Source organism: Camelina sativa, chromosome 20, assembly GCF_000633955.1.
Source record: "Camelina sativa cultivar DH55 chromosome 20, Cs, whole genome shotgun sequence".
Taxonomy (NCBI): domain Eukaryota; kingdom Viridiplantae; phylum Streptophyta; class Magnoliopsida; order Brassicales; family Brassicaceae; genus Camelina; species Camelina sativa.
The window spans coordinates 559,967-574,586 of record NC_025704.1 but is presented as its reverse complement, the minus strand read 5'-3'; the positions used below and the strand labels follow the sequence as shown (position 1 = coordinate 574,586).

The 14,620-nt window shown below is 36.6% G+C and overlaps 5 protein-coding genes and 1 pseudogene across 5 annotated transcripts; 2 read left to right on the top strand and 4 right to left on the bottom strand.

Annotated features, from left to right (window-relative positions):
- Positions 213-1,934, bottom strand: LOC104768375 (putative cyclin-D7-1). The gene is made up of 5 exons (XM_010492324.1): positions 1,572-1,934; positions 1,249-1,335; positions 872-1,166; positions 650-765; positions 213-551 (listed from the first exon to the last, which is right to left on the bottom strand). The coding sequence occupies exons 1-5, from the start codon at positions 1,830-1,832 to the stop codon at positions 294-296; spliced, it is 1,017 nt and encodes a 338-aa protein (XP_010490626.1). The 5' UTR covers positions 1,833-1,934; the 3' UTR covers positions 213-293.
- Positions 2,912-5,590, bottom strand: LOC104768374 (oxysterol-binding protein-related protein 3A). Its single transcript, XM_010492323.2, has 10 exons — positions 5,397-5,590; positions 5,036-5,129; positions 4,825-4,941; positions 4,668-4,740; positions 4,415-4,533; positions 4,204-4,325; positions 3,930-4,106; positions 3,676-3,820; positions 3,405-3,583; positions 2,912-3,309 (listed from the first exon to the last, which is right to left on the bottom strand). Exons 1-10 carry the CDS (start codon positions 5,492-5,494, stop codon positions 3,072-3,074), a joined length of 1,362 nt encoding a protein of 453 aa, XP_010490625.1. The 5' UTR covers positions 5,495-5,590; the 3' UTR covers positions 2,912-3,071.
- On the top strand, positions 6,426-7,150 carry LOC109131118. The gene has a single exon (XM_019241689.1). It carries the CDS (start codon positions 6,515-6,517, stop codon positions 6,776-6,778), a length of 264 nt encoding a protein of 87 aa, XP_019097234.1. The 5' UTR covers positions 6,426-6,514; the 3' UTR covers positions 6,779-7,150.
- LOC104768373 lies at positions 7,023-9,371 on the bottom strand (annotated as a pseudogene).
- LOC104768371 (wall-associated receptor kinase-like 20) lies at positions 10,439-12,879 on the top strand. The gene is made up of 3 exons (XM_010492321.2): positions 10,439-11,538; positions 11,630-11,689; positions 11,763-12,879. The coding sequence occupies exons 1-3, from the start codon at positions 10,710-10,712 to the stop codon at positions 12,845-12,847; spliced, it is 1,974 nt and encodes a 657-aa protein (XP_010490623.1). The 5' UTR covers positions 10,439-10,709; the 3' UTR covers positions 12,848-12,879.
- Positions 13,194-14,572, bottom strand: LOC104768372 (CASP-like protein 5B1). The gene is made up of 3 exons (XM_010492322.2): positions 13,974-14,572; positions 13,583-13,715; positions 13,194-13,463 (listed from the first exon to the last, which is right to left on the bottom strand). Exons 1-3 carry the CDS (start codon positions 14,102-14,104, stop codon positions 13,269-13,271), a joined length of 459 nt encoding a protein of 152 aa, XP_010490624.1. The 5' UTR covers positions 14,105-14,572; the 3' UTR covers positions 13,194-13,268.

The window sequence follows — 14,620 nt, the reverse complement described above, 5'->3', positions numbered from 1 at the left end:
GCTAGACTAAGAATAAATACAAAATTATTTGACAAAATTTTTATATATTTTATTTAATTATATACCTCATTAAATTGTTCAACTTATTTATCCTTTTCTTTTCAATTGTATTAATCAAGTTCCAATAGAAAGGAAATATATGTCTTTGTACTTTGTTGACAAAAAAAAAAAAGGAAATAAATCTTTATTTTATTATCATTCATATGCTACGATGCATTACAGTTGAGATAAATCTGTGTATATATAAATAATAATATCTTTTGTTTTGTAGTTAGAAAATATATAAAAGAATGCTAAATGTGGTTTGACATTCCAATTGTCATTCTTTTAGCCGGACGAAAGTCGAATTGGTGGTTCTCTCTATCTCTCTTCTTCTTATCAGATCGTATAATCTGAAAAATGGCAGAGAGATCTTCAACGTAATAATCATCATTCCCTTCTCCTCCCTGCAGCAGACTCATAAAACTTTTCGCTTCGAATATTTTCCTTCTCGACGGCGGCTGTACCATGCTACGAGATTTCATCACGTCAACACATTTCACAATGTTGTTCTGCATTTTAATGTTAAAATGATAATTTACGTAGTTAGTCAAATTTAATTTCGGCGACTAGTGAAAAAACTTATTTAAAAAAAAAAAAAACTATTTACCTTATGATGTTGACCAAAGAGATTCATAATTTTTTCTCGAATCCCATTCTCGTCCAAAACATCCCACATAGCCGCAGCTGCCACAACGCTTGGTGGATATTGAAGCATTTTCAAATCTGACCCATGAGAATATAAATATGATCAGTTTACCAATGAAATTATATAAATGTATTCTTCCATAACAAGTAACAATTAGAGGATAAAGATAGGTCATAGAATTACCGCATAAATCATCGAGCAGATGATTAGTGATTCGGTTCATCTTCATATGATCATCTATCACACCGATTTTCGAAACAAGGGTTTGCGAAAAAGAATATATCGTGACAGAGTTCACGCGCCAGTCAAGAGCTTTCAACATTATGAGTTCCATCTTAAGAAGGGTGTTCTGGTGAAACATATGATTCAGACCTTCCATCTCGAGTTCTTGAAGCAAAGGAGTTGAAACTTCGTTGAACTTTGACGCAATCGATAGTGAGGTTAATGCAACTAGTTCTACCATCCAATTCGTCCATTCCTGCGTTTATTTTAAAACAAACCATTTCATTCGGCCACAAATAGTAAGTAAGAGTTGCTTAAGTAAAAATAAATTTACTTACCTCGCAGCTAGTCATATAGACGAACCGATCAAAGCAATTTGCGGCGGAAAATACTGTTTCATATGAAAGATTTAGCCGACTCCGAGTCTGAGAAAGCACAGACAAAAATTAACTTTCAAATTATAAGTTCTCACGTTAGTATAAAATCATTCAATACTTTTATAGGAAAAAAACATTTTCGTAACCCCGACAATTATTATAAGTCGATCTTAAAAGATTTTATAGGTTGTTATACGTAACTATAAAATTGAGTAGATAGATACCAAATCTCAGATAGAGAAAACAAAGAAACAAAAAAATATAAAATGTAATAATAAAGATACCTGAATTAGCCATTGAACTGCTTGAAACCTCAACTCGGTTAACTTCTTAGATACGAAAAACTCAATAATCTTGTCTCCGTGATTACTGAAACACAATTCTTTCTCCAAATCCACAGAAATGGCTTCTTCCATCGTCGCATCGTCTATCGCCGGGTACATCAGCGCTACGTCATTGTCGAGAGTAGTGCGGCGGGAGTTTGGTAAAGGCTCCGGAGTTAGAGGACTCGCGGGCCATGACTCTTCGCAGAGTAGATTATCCATTACGAACTGAACCGGTTTGATAGAACCGGTGTCAGGGTTTATTCAACTCTTCACTCTGAGAACAGTGTTTTGAGATCAGTGAACAAAAAAAAGTGACGTATATATATGGATAGAGAAATAGAGAGAGAGTCGTGGAGAAGAAAATGGGAAGTTATGTAAGACAGTTAAAAGTTTAGAATAATACGTCGGTTGAATCAGAAGAAGATGCGTCCGTTTATTGAACCGATTGAGTTATAAACTCGACCTTATAACTTTAGTTTAGGGCATATTTAGTGAACTAATTATTAGATACGTTACATTACATACGTACTAATACCATATATTTGTTCAATCATATAAAATTTAGTGGAGTTTGTAGATTTACTCTGTATAATAAGATAAGAAAATCATAGTAATAATATGTACACTTTGTTTTTTTTTTTAATTACAAATCTATACAACTTTATTTTATTTTATGTGTTACTCAATATATTGCAGAGTGTGTAAGAAAATATGATTTTTGCTACTAAATATATTGAAGAGTGGAGATAGTTGCCAAGGGATATAATAAGAAGACGTCGTCCCACATGAAATGGGGTAAATGCTTTGCTTTCTACCCAATTGGGTTAAGTGATGATTATCTTCATATAGATTTCATGGTACCAAAAAAACGTGTAAAAAAATAAATGTTTCAGAAACCAACAAATTATTTTTAATTTTTAACCTACCTCGTGAACAGAAAGAAAGAGTATTTTTAATTTTAATTTTAACCAACCTCGTGAATACACACGACCTTCGCGTACCTCATCCACGACAGCTAATAATTTACTATTTTTTTGTTTTTGTTTTTTTCCTGCACCAACTTCCTTATTTATGTTACCAACCTATGTATTAGTATTATCGATGTTCTAGTGATTTCAGTCTATCTCTTATACTAGTAGTAACTAGTAACTTATCCACTAATAAATGTTTCTGTCTAACGTACGACCAATGTTTTGTTATTAGTTGCTTAAGCCCCAAGAAACTTCTCTGTTTTATTAGTTGCTTAAGCCCCAAGAAACTTCTCAGACAAATTTCTCAATCTCAGAAAACAGTAATCAACGTTTTTTCAAAAACCGTAAATAGAATCTATATAATAAAACAACATGGAATATCATTTACGGAAAAATACATTGAAACTGGTGATTAATACCAACAACAAAACCAAAGATGTAAGAAGGAAACAAGCATTACATAACACAACTAATGGCACCCCAAGGGTTAAGCAGATAGATCTTCGAATTGCCAAGGATTGAATTGCGTCAACTTCACATCGGTGTTATCCTCGGCGTTGTCCGCTGTGGCGCGGTGCACCGAGTACTTTCCATTGAATTGGTAAACTTCGAGATCACCCCATGGTGTAGGAGTGACTTCCTCTGTTTCATCAAACCATTTTGGAACAAATTTTTGACCTTTCTCTTCTCGGCTTCTCTTCTCAGCTCTCTGTCTCTCCTCTAGGCTGAGAAACAAAACCCGGGTTCCATTACTCGGGGATGATGAATCAAACAAATTGGTAAAAATTGAAGATAAAGACTACTATATGATTAGAGTTACCTGCTCTTTTCGTATCCAGATTTAGACATATCACCCATCTCAAGTGCGTATCTATCAGGACGCAAACGTGAATCTGATGACAATAGCTTTTTAGGGGCAGTGTCAAAGCTATTGAGCTTGTGAGCAAAGTGTGTGTATTGGTATTTATCGTTCTTTGGAGCTTCAGCAACCTTCCATACCTGTGATAATGTAACGGAATTAGAAGGTAACTGAATATGTTATACGGATGATTGATTTGCTTGAGTTCGGTAAGGAGAAAATTTAACAAAACCTCCTTCAGCTCGGTGCCTGGAAGAGGTTCGCCTTCCGCGTCACATGGCTGATAACTCAAGGACTCGTTCCATTTACCGGTCATTAGTATCTTGGGCTCTTCAGCTGAACTATACACGTAACCGTCCACTTCATAACGTCCAGATCTGTCCATTAGGTCCACATTTCAGCTCTAAATGGAGAAGGGATGAAGATGAGATTATAGTACATCAGATATGTTTAATAGTTTTTAGGTTTTATGAAGAAAGAACTTACCCAAACCAGCCACATGGTTGAAAATAAAGCACCACTTTGTCACCAGTGGTCAGGTTCGTCATGACCATCTCTCCTGGCGAATCCACCCATGTACGTCCAAAGATAAGGTTATGAACCTTAGTCAGGGGAGGTACAAGATCAAGAACTACACCATCTCTTTTAAGTGTCACTCGTGTCCTGCACACAGATTCATTGATACAAAAGTTCAGTGTTTTTTTTTTTTGTCTCACAATTGAGAATCTGAAATCTAATATACACATTCAGGAGACTTTACCTTCCTACTGGGTAGACGTCAATTGAGTTGCCTAGAAATTTTGTTTTCAGTTTTGAAGTGCAATCGTAAGCGAAATGCTCGTTTTCAGCATGACCAGCACTCATTGGTGGGTGATGACAGACCTGAGGAACAAAACATTGATACTATCAACTAAGAACTCATATGTAATGATTATTTTCCGAGCCAAAAGTGGATAAAGTTATAAAGTTACCTGTTCAGCTATAAAATTAATCCCATTATGATTAGTCATCTCATAAGTCTCCCCAAGGATTGGATTAAACGGCTTCCAGGTACGTTGGTAGGCATAATACACAGATATAGCCCATGATGCTGTTAAAAGATCAGTTGAAAGTTAGTCACACCATGAAAAGAAGCTCCAAGAAGAACAGAGATACTAATCCTAGGCAGCTATGAAGAGTTTAAACACAAGGAAGGAGAGGAAGAATGAGTATGTGCTTGCTTACATGCATATATCATACGCATGTAAGGGTCATCGGTTTTGTCAGCCATGTCAAGCAGATGGGAGTATTCCATCAACTGTTAGATAAAAGAAAAACATATTCAATAGAAACCAAAAGGTAAAGAGGTTCTTTCACTATAATCAAATCTAAGAAGACAAACCTCAGCCATCTTCTGAAGCATTGTCATGGGTTCAAAAATGATGACAGGAAGAGTCACCATAGATGTAACATCAGAACCTATGTACTTCTGCATCATCTTCCAATAGCCATCACGTTCCTGAGTAATCATGCCAATATATAAACTCAGAGGATTGATCATAAAATCACTTCTTTTGTTTTCCAATTCTTTAGTAAAACAGCATCATATATACCTCTTGCTTCCACCTTCCTCTTGCTGCTTCCTCCTCTGCATCTTCTGTACTCCCCTCTGGATTGATCACTTCAAGCCCTTCATATCCCATCAAACTAAACAAAAGCAAACATAGCTCATCAAACATAATTGATTTCTTCATAACAGCACACACACACACACACAAACAAAACTCCCCAATTCTAGAATTCAAAGTTTAAGCCAAGCCTTCAAATCCCAACACTAAAACATCCCAAAACCAAAATCAAAACATCAAAAAGCCTTCAAAACCCAACACTAAAGTATGTGAATTAATCCATCCCAGCTGAAGAACTGAGGATCCGAAAACGAGAATTTGTATATGGGGATTTTGAATTCGTTACCCGTTAACTGATTTGGACATGACCGATCCGAAACTGGTGATGGATGAAGCGATAGAGGCGAAGAAACCGCCGCCGTTTTTTGGATCGTTAGAAGCCATCACCACCGCTGATTACAGAAACAGCGGAGTATTAGATATCGATCAGCGACGGAGAAGACGAAGAAGACGATTCTTCTTTCGTTGGCGGTTCTCCGATTTGAAGTCCTAAATATGATTTTATCATTTTACTTATAACATTTAAAACATTAAACCGAACCAAACCAAACCAAACCGGAATCTTAGTTTACTATTGCTTTTCTGGTCAAGTTCACATTCTACATGTTGGGCTTCAGATAACGGCCCAGAATGTCTAATTTGTTCTATCTTTATTTAGTTTGACATCTTCTTCAATTTAGTTTTAACGGCTATATCCTTATGTGTGTTTGTTCATATTCTCTCACCTAACACGATCCTCAAAACTAAGAAAGTATATTAGTCATTGCTTTTTGAGTGAGAGATCCAATTATATCTGCATTGAAGTCAAGTTTTTATATAATTAAGTCATTTTAACTATTAACAAATATTATTTTTTTGGATAATATATTAAATAGATTGACAATGGGATTAAAACTTTTCCCGAACTATGACTTCATTCAAGATTTCGATTTTTCGAGGCTAGCTAGTGCGGTAGGTAATTTTTATACGAATTGAATGTTGAATCAATTATGTTATACTATTTCAAACTATGATATACTAATACTTTGGCTTATACAATTGTTGATCGTTGGTTTATATTTAATAAGTTTATTAACAAACTATAATTCAAGATTGCTTGAGAAGTTGAAGGTTTCTTTATGTAAGTTGAGACTTCACTTTCACATATTATCTTTCGTCTTCTAACAAAACATCTTTAATTTTATTTTCTCTTTCGATGCATATCCTCTCAAATACATTATTTACCGTAACGCATAAGCATACGTGGCAACATACCCATCACGCCACGTCACTATCCTTACCCCTCTTCTCTCATATATTAGTACATCAAAAGCCTTTCTCGCATTGATCATCATCACAAAAACCATAAACCTCATAGTCACAAAAAAAATTTCTAAAGGATTTATTAAAGTTATCAAACAAGATATGGAAGGTTTGATTCCGTTTTTGTACAAAGCCATTGTTATGTATAAAAGAGAAGGAAGTTTTTCGTCGGTTTTGCTCAGCGATCATCACTCTCCTTCTAACTCCGGTTATTACATGAGACTTCCAGGCGACTCCTCCTCCGGTAGGTTTCGAACGTCCGATCGCCGGAGATTTGGGACAGACCGTCTTGGATTGCTTGGAACAACGCCGTCGTCGTCGCCATCTCATGTTTCCACTATGAACATCATCAACAAACGTACGTAAGTAATTAATGATGATCGTCGATATACATACGTAAAGTTAAAGAAGATTGTGATAATTGTATATTATTAAGTATTGTTATATAATATGTACTTGATTATACGGTCCACCTTAAATTATTATACTTGCTAGTAAAAACTAAGTTTTGTTAAAATCATCGAAATTATGGTAAAACTGTAAATACAAGTGTTGCAAGGATGTCTATAATTTTGATGATGAAATTTAACAAAGATGTAATCTCTACTGGTTTTTTTTTTTTTTTTTGAATTTACGGTGGATCGATCATGTATGTACAATTTGTTTATAGTGGGTTTGTTAATTGTGTGTACATAGATCTGTAAAGTCAAGTGTGTAATCTTATGGATTTCTTCTATCTTGCCAAAAGTCATATATGAATATGATATTGACATTGGATTTCTTGTCACTTACGCATTCTTTTTTCGTTTACGAAGTTGCTTGTGGTTATTAATTAATTTGTCGTTGTCAATACTGTTAATTAAACATAGATCATCTACAGTATATGTTTAGTGGTAAGGAAAGACTAAAACTTTAATTGACTTAGAAGCATTTGAGGAATCAACTGTGAGATTCTTTGATGTATGTAGAATGTCGATCTACGATGATACGAATGAGATTATCTTCAACGATAGACTCATCAGGCTTATCGCGATCGCATCTAACCACAACATTACCACTGCTTGAAACAACCACAACCTCTTCCTTGCGTGTTGATAGCTCATTGGCTACAACGACGTGCACTTTGTATTTTCGTAGAGCCTTCGTAGCCTTTTCTATCAGAATCTTTGAGTCTGTCTCAAGCTGGATCAAGACTTTTTTTGCATATAAATTTATCGAGATTTGAAGAATTTAATACAAGAGAGAAACAGAGAGAGAAAGAGTCTGACCTTGAATGATATGCAGAAAGCATTCGGAGCCCACTTTGATCTCAAGACTGAAAGCATTTTAGGGACTTGAGCTAGTCTTATGTCTAGAGGACCAGACCCTGATTCTATTTTGTGCTCTGTCTGAGAGTTCACCAAATATGTATTAAAGATATTTTTGCAGACACAAGAATTTGTGTAGCCATGGCTTATAGAGGAAAAGAGACTCTTACCATGCTCTCCCATGGCACATAAAAGTCAGATACAGCAGCAGCAAGATAAAACATTGAACACGAACCTACATCTTTCAATGCCGTTGCAATCAACCTTAACATCTGTAACCATAAACATTCACAAATAGAAAGTAATTGCAGCTGTACCTCTGTGGAAGAATTCTCACTAATTCTATAGCCTTCTTGTGCAGTTTTAAGATTCGATTATATATATGTCAAGACCAAACAAAAAAGATGATTAAAGTAGCTTGTGTAGGATTCAAGAACCTGAAGATACTCATATTGGTTGAGAATGGGAGTTTTAGTAACCGACCATCTGCTACTGCCTGCAATGTTAATTGTCAAGATTATTACACAACAGAGTCGAACAAGATCAGTTATTTCGTAAACTGAAAAGAAACAAGTGGTGTAATACATACAGCTTGCTGGTCCATAACAGCCAGTTTCACAGCTTCCAAATGTGACGCATGAACTGAAAACCACAAAAAAGATGAATAAAGACACATAATTTGTTACCCATAGTAAACTGAGACACACACATACATAACGTCTATAAACCGTGCACCACGTTTGAAGAAAGATAAATCTATGTATATAGAGATTGAGAAAGAGTCTATAATGAAAAACCTTGAATGTTTGTCTTATCAGGAAACTCAAAACATTCAAGGAATGGATCATCAGGAAGAGACCTGCAATACGGTTGGCAAGTTCCCCTAAAGATTCACAAGAACAAAACCAAAGAACCACCATCAGGCCATTACCACTTAGGTTTCAACTACACAAAAACTAAAACTAATGTTACCTCCTATACAGAAAGATTACAGCATATCCAGCCTTCACAAAATTCCTATAGCACCAAATCAAAACCAAGATCAAGAATGATCCTAAAAAAGAAAAAGAACATAAATTTTTACTGAAAAATGTGAGTAACCTTACTCAGTAGAAGCAGCACCTCTGTTTCCGGAGCTGAAGTTATCGATATACCTTACACATCGTTGCTCTAATGGAACCGTAGTTCCCCCTGAAGTCACACATACGATCCTCCTCCTCCCTCCTGAAAAGATTAAAACTTTCCAAATTCATTAGAGGAAACTAACAAAAGAAACATACAATTCAAAACGTTACACATATAACATAACCACTCTGATTGATGATTCTCGCCTTGCGATGAAGAGTTCAACTCAATGAATCGATTAAGCTTCTCTATGATCTCATCCACGTTCTTCAGAGGTGGAGATGATTCGAAAAACGAAGTAATTTCATCTTCCACTACTTCTGAACTCATTTCAATTCCTCTAACGCCAAACAGTAACAATGAATCAGAATGATTTTTCGGTTGGTTCCATTACGTTGGTACATAGACTAATCTAAACTAATCTAAAACGAGAACAATTAGGTTTAATCGATCTCTTTGTAGAAGATAGTAATAGAGATCTTACTTTTAGAAACGAAACCAAGCCGAGGAAGAAGAACTTCGGAGGAGTGAGTGAGGAAGAAGAAGAAGAAGAAGATAAAAAACGGTTGGGCTTTGACGATAACTTTTTATACATATTGGGCCTTAGAAACGGCCCATGGTATCATACGCTTTCTATGTTTGCAAATAGGGACGTATATTTCTCATAAACTCACACTTCTGCGCTTTTAGTTTTACTTAAGCCAAGAAAGTACCTGAAGTTTGAATTGCTGATTTGCCAAGGTCGTTTGTGTCACTTTATTATGCATTATCTTTCTCTTTATGTCAACCAACACTTGCTGCATTCTTTTTTCTTTTTCTTTTTTTAAACTTACGAAGTTGATCCGAGAATCTATAATGATTTTATGTGATCATGATTATTTGATCTTTTGTTGACTTGAAATATATGATAAAATTAATAGTATATATAGTTTTTGAGAAAATGGTGAAATTATCTCTATTGATATGGTATTCTTAACATGTCTATAGAATGGGACGTATGAAAACATATATACTTATATTTGATCATTATAGTTTAGTTTATAGTATCATAATTAGCCCTAGGGGGTAATTAAGGGGTTGCTGATCCGAGTGGCTTTCCAGTGGTGTGGGAAGTAGGAACGGTATCTTAAACTTGGATACATAAACTCCGTAATGAACCCGGACACTTCTCGTGTTAAAGTTTTCACTTAAAATCTTTGCATGTGCAAAACTTTGGATCTTGAATACATTATTCTTCCTTATTCTTTTTTTTTTTTGTTCCTTAGTGTGTTTATTAGAGTTCGTAACATATATATCTTGGAAGATGTATACGACGATTACGGAAGAAAAAAAATCTCTAATAGATTTACTTAAACCTACTTAAGAAAATTCTGAAGTTTTGTTTTGGTCATGATTGATCTGATCAAGGCCGAGGAGATGTAGTAAAAACTATAGTTGTCGAATATAAATAAATTTGTAACGCAAGCCAGAGTAATATCATTATTCAAACGAAGTATCAGGCTATCAGCACCTTATGGTATAAACAGAGTAATGGAAAGTATAGTTGTCGCTGAATAGTATATAAAACTTAGGAAACATGAAAATGTCGGGATGATCATGACAGACACTGAATCTATACAATCTTCCTTAGAAAATACAAACATGACTTTGAGCAAAACCAAATCAATCCTCACATTATCTCGTTTTACAACAACTCGGGAATTGCTTATTTAACTTTATCATCATCATCACTAGAAAATACGTAACAACTGTATAACCCACAACAATAACATTAACAATAATGACCTTTCACTAGTACATAAACCTTTCTTCACATCTTTTAATCACTAGTTACGTTCTCCACACGCTAATTCATTTAACCAAATATGGAGAACAACCAATCCTCCTACGCCGTATTGATACAAACTCTTTTGATCGTATGGTTAGCATGCACAGGCCATTCTTGTGCCCGCCATGCCAAGGCAAAACCTCCCATGGCTGGACCACCACATTGTCCTAACTGTGGAACCATGGCTGTACCTTATCCGCTAAGCACGGCTCCAACCTGCGGCGATCAAACCTACAGGATAAATTGTGTTGCGGGTAAGCTCTATTTCGGTGCCCTCCATGGGTCATCTTATGTCATCACGTCCATCAACTCGGTGACACAGCGGATCATTCTACGCCCTCCAGGTCTTGCTACCTCTGGATCTTGTATCTCCCCTGATGTCCCTAAACAGGGCTTTGAGCTTGACCCACATCTCCCTTTCAGCATCACTACCAGCAACACTATCTTGCTACTTAATTGCTCTCAGGCTATGCTGCAGGCGCCAATAGATTGTAGTCCTACCAGCTTATGCTACAGCTACATCAAGAACAATGCATCACCTTGTTCTAAGGCTCCCTTGTGCTGCACCTTCAGAACCGACGGGTCTCAAACCGCTTACACGATCAAGATCAATGGTGGAGGATGCCTCGCGTACCAGAGCTTCGTGGGGTTGAATCCAAACAAAGAGATTCCTCCTCCCGGGAAAAAATGGCCTGACACAGGGATCGAGTTGCAATGGGCATTGCCTAAAGAACCGGTTTGCAAAACTGATGTAGACTGCAACCTCTTGTTGGGTAAATCAAAATGCTTGCCTGACCCGACTAGTCTTGGCCTGAAACGATGCTCCTGCAAAAAAGGTTTGGAATGGGATCCGGTTAACGCAATATGTAAGTAAATCGCATAACAAGTAAACCATTAAATCAAATTTCTTGAATCATATAACTGTGTTTTGATTACTTCTTGACATACATGTATTAGGTGGTAAATGTCTCCATGCGAAACACTGCAAGAAAAAGAAGAAGACCGTTGTTTTTGCAGGTACAAAAGATGAACATTAAAACTGAATTATATATATTCATACACCATTTTAAAACTTCTTTTTCTCATGAAGGTGCGGCTGTTGCGATTGTGGGAGTTACACTAGCGATTGCAGTAGGGGTTATTGCAAAGAAACATAGTCACCAAAAGGTTAAAAAAGATATCCACAAGAACATTGTCAAGGAGCGAGAAGAGATGCTCAGCGCAAACTCCACCGGAAAATCATCAAGAATCTTCACCGGAAGAGAAATTACGAAAGCAACCAACAATTTCTCAAAAGACAATCTCATTGGCACGGGAGGTTTTGGAGAAGTGTTTAAAGCTGTTCTTGAGGACGGAACCATAACTGCGATCAAAAGAGCAAAGCTTAACAACACAAAAGGCACTGATCAGATCCTAAACGAAGTCAGGATTCTCTGCCAAGTCAACCACAGAAGCTTAGTTAGGCTTCTCGGTTGCTGCGTCGATCTTGAACTGCCTCTCTTGATCTACGAGTTTATTCCCAACGGAACACTATTTGAACATCTCCATGGCAGTTCAGACCGTACTTGTAAACCTCTGACTTGGCGGCGTAGACTGCAGATCGCATACCAAACCGCTGAAGGATTAGCTTATCTCCACTCCGCAGCACAGCCACCAATCTATCACCGTGATGTTAAATCAAGCAATATTTTGCTTGACGATAAGCTAAACGCCAAAGTTTCAGACTTTGGACTCTCAAGACTTGTGGATTTGACAGAAACAGCTAATAACGAGAGCCATATCTTCACAGGTGCGCAAGGTACATTGGGGTATCTCGATCCAGAATACTACAGGAACTTCCAGCTAACTGATAAGAGCGATGTGTACAGCTTCGGGGTTGTGCTTCTTGAGATGGTTACATCGAAAAAGGCAATAGATTTCACAAGAGAAGAGGAAGATGTGAACCTGGTGATGTATATTAACAAGATGATGGATCAAGAGAGATTGACTGAATGCATTGATCCGCAGCTGAAGAAGACTGCTAACAAGGTTGAACTGCAGACGATGCAACAGCTCGGGAATTTGGCATCTGCGTGTCTTAACGAGCGGAGACAAAACCGGCCTTCGATGAAAGAAGTTGCTGATGAGATCGAGTACATCATCAATATTCTGTCACAAGAGGTTACTGAGACATAGTTGTATTATTAGGATTCACCAAAATGACTTTGTTGTACTTNGAAGAGGAAGATGTGAACCTGGTGATGTATATTAACAAGATGATGGATCAAGAGAGATTGACTGAATGCATTGATCCGCTGCTGAAGAAGACTGCTAACAAGGTTGAACTGCAGACGATGCAACAGCTCGGGAATTTGGCATCTGCGTGTCTTAACGAGCGGAGACAAAACCGGCCTTCGATGAAAGAAGTTGCTGATGAGATCGAGTACATCATCAATATTCTGTCACAAGAGGTTACTGAGACATAGTTGTATTATTAGGATTTGTTGTACTCTTGCTCCGTTCCAGGTTATGGATTTGATGATAAAAGAAAAGAGAAAACACAATTTAAAGGAAGAAATGGATATTTGTAAAATCAGAAAGATGGATTTGTACAATGTCATATCAAGATCCAAAACATTGCATGAGAGGATATAGCAGCCAAAACCCAGTTAAGGAAAGATAAACCGACAGAAATCTGAAACCTATTGCAAGAGAGAGCTGGTTGCTGACTGCAAAACTCAGTGTCTTTAGTGAATAAAACCGTAACTCCTGCAGAGGAACACGCAGCTGCAAGAGCTAGAAGTGCAGTGACCTGCAAGGTCAAAACATTCCAAAAGAAAACTATCAAACAAAAACATCTAAAATACGTACTAATTAGTCTGATACGGCTTAACCAAAAGCATTGTCAATGGAAAAAGATAAGTTTAGTACCCAATCACCAACAGTGAATAGGCTCAATAAGACGGGGCTTCGTAAATCACTTTTTCTCCTTATTGCATACACGTCAAGACACGCAAGTCCAAAGCTCCAAATCAATTGAAGACCCATTGATGCAACTAAGAAGCTGGAAATCAAAAGCAAAAGCTATTTCACATATTTTACCAAACAAAAACAGAAAAAAAGTTGTTAAAGATTCAGGAAAATGTTAAACAGATACAATCAGACACAATTAGTAGTTATGTTGGTTCTATCTTCAAATAGGTCTCCAGACAAAACTAGAAAATTTAGGATCTTTGGTATATATCAGTGTCCAAAGTCATTAAACTAAACTAAAAAACAAAGCACAAAGACTAATTGAGATTGAGAGATCAATAAAAATTACCAGAAAGCAGTGTAATTAGAGAAGCCGTAAGCAGAAACCATAACACCGATGGAAGCAGCAGCAGTAGCACATTGCCCTAATCTCAGTATCAGCCCACTCATGGTTCCAGGACTCCCAATTATTCTCTTCATTGATCAGAACCGAACACACAAGAAACAAAACAAAAAAAAACCTAGACTTTCTAACTCTGTCCAAAGATGCCTACTTAACACAACAACATCAAATCACTAAAATCCAAACCCCACATGAAATTTCACAAGCCCACAAAAAAAAAAAAAAAAACCTCAGATTCCGAATTATCAATAAAGATCATAAGACCCAACGGAATGGGTAGTTAAAGAGCATCGCTCACCAGAAAACTAAACATTAAAAAAAGATGAAAATTTAATTTAACTTAAGTCTGCTTTTTTTTTTTTTGTGGAGGAACAATTAATTATGTTACCCTTTAACTTCAAGCCAACGAAATCATATTGAAGTTTGAAGAAGAGACAGGTGACGGAAAGTGACGTAATCCTGACGCCGGATATAGAGAGAGAGCTATTTTTTTGTTCTCTCTCTTTTTCTTATTTGCCTTTTGGCACGTGTCCACACAGAGACATTCCTCTCTCACTGTACGAATATCCCAACTTTTTTTACTTTAAATAATT

Coding starts and splice junctions, on each gene's coding strand:
- LOC104768375 (XM_010492324.1), bottom strand. CDS start 1,832: ATGGATAATCTACTCTGCGAAGAGTCATGGCCCGCGAGTCCTCTAACT. Junction 1,167..1,248: donor TCTATATGACTAGCTGCGAG/GTAAGTAAATTT, acceptor AAATAAACGCAG/GAATGGACGAATTGGATGGT. Junction 766..871: donor TCTGCTCGATGATTTATGCG/GTAATTCTATGA, acceptor CTCATGGGTCAG/ATTTGAAAATGCTTCAATAT.
- LOC104768374 (XM_010492323.2), bottom strand. CDS start 5,494: ATGGCTTCTAACGATCCAAAAAACGGCGGCGGTTTCTTCGCCTCTATC. Junction 3,821..3,929: donor CAACCATGTGGCTGGTTTGG/GTAAGTTCTTTC, acceptor CCTAATGGACAG/ATCTGGACGTTATGAAGTGG. Junction 3,310..3,404: donor TCTGGATACGAAAAGAGCAG/GTAACTCTAATC, acceptor TTTGTTTCTCAG/CCTAGAGGAGAGACAGAGAG.
- LOC109131118 (XM_019241689.1), top strand. CDS start 6,515: ATGGAAGGTTTGATTCCGTTTTTGTACAAAGCCATTGTTATGTATAAA.
- LOC104768371 (XM_010492321.2), top strand. CDS start 10,710: ATGGAGAACAACCAATCCTCCTACGCCGTATTGATACAAACTCTTTTG. Junction 11,539..11,629: donor GGATCCGGTTAACGCAATAT/GTAAGTAAATCG, acceptor TACATGTATTAG/GTGGTAAATGTCTCCATGCG. Junction 11,690..11,762: donor GAAGACCGTTGTTTTTGCAG/GTACAAAAGATG, acceptor TTTCTCATGAAG/GTGCGGCTGTTGCGATTGTG.
- LOC104768372 (XM_010492322.2), bottom strand. CDS start 14,104: ATGAAGAGAATAATTGGGAGTCCTGGAACCATGAGTGGGCTGATACTG. Junction 13,716..13,973: donor TCTAATTACACTGCTTTCTG/GTAATTTTTATT, acceptor TTTGATTTCCAG/CTTCTTAGTTGCATCAATGG. Junction 13,464..13,582: donor TATTCACTGTTGGTGATTGG/GTACTAAACTTA, acceptor TTGACCTTGCAG/GTCACTGCACTTCTAGCTCT.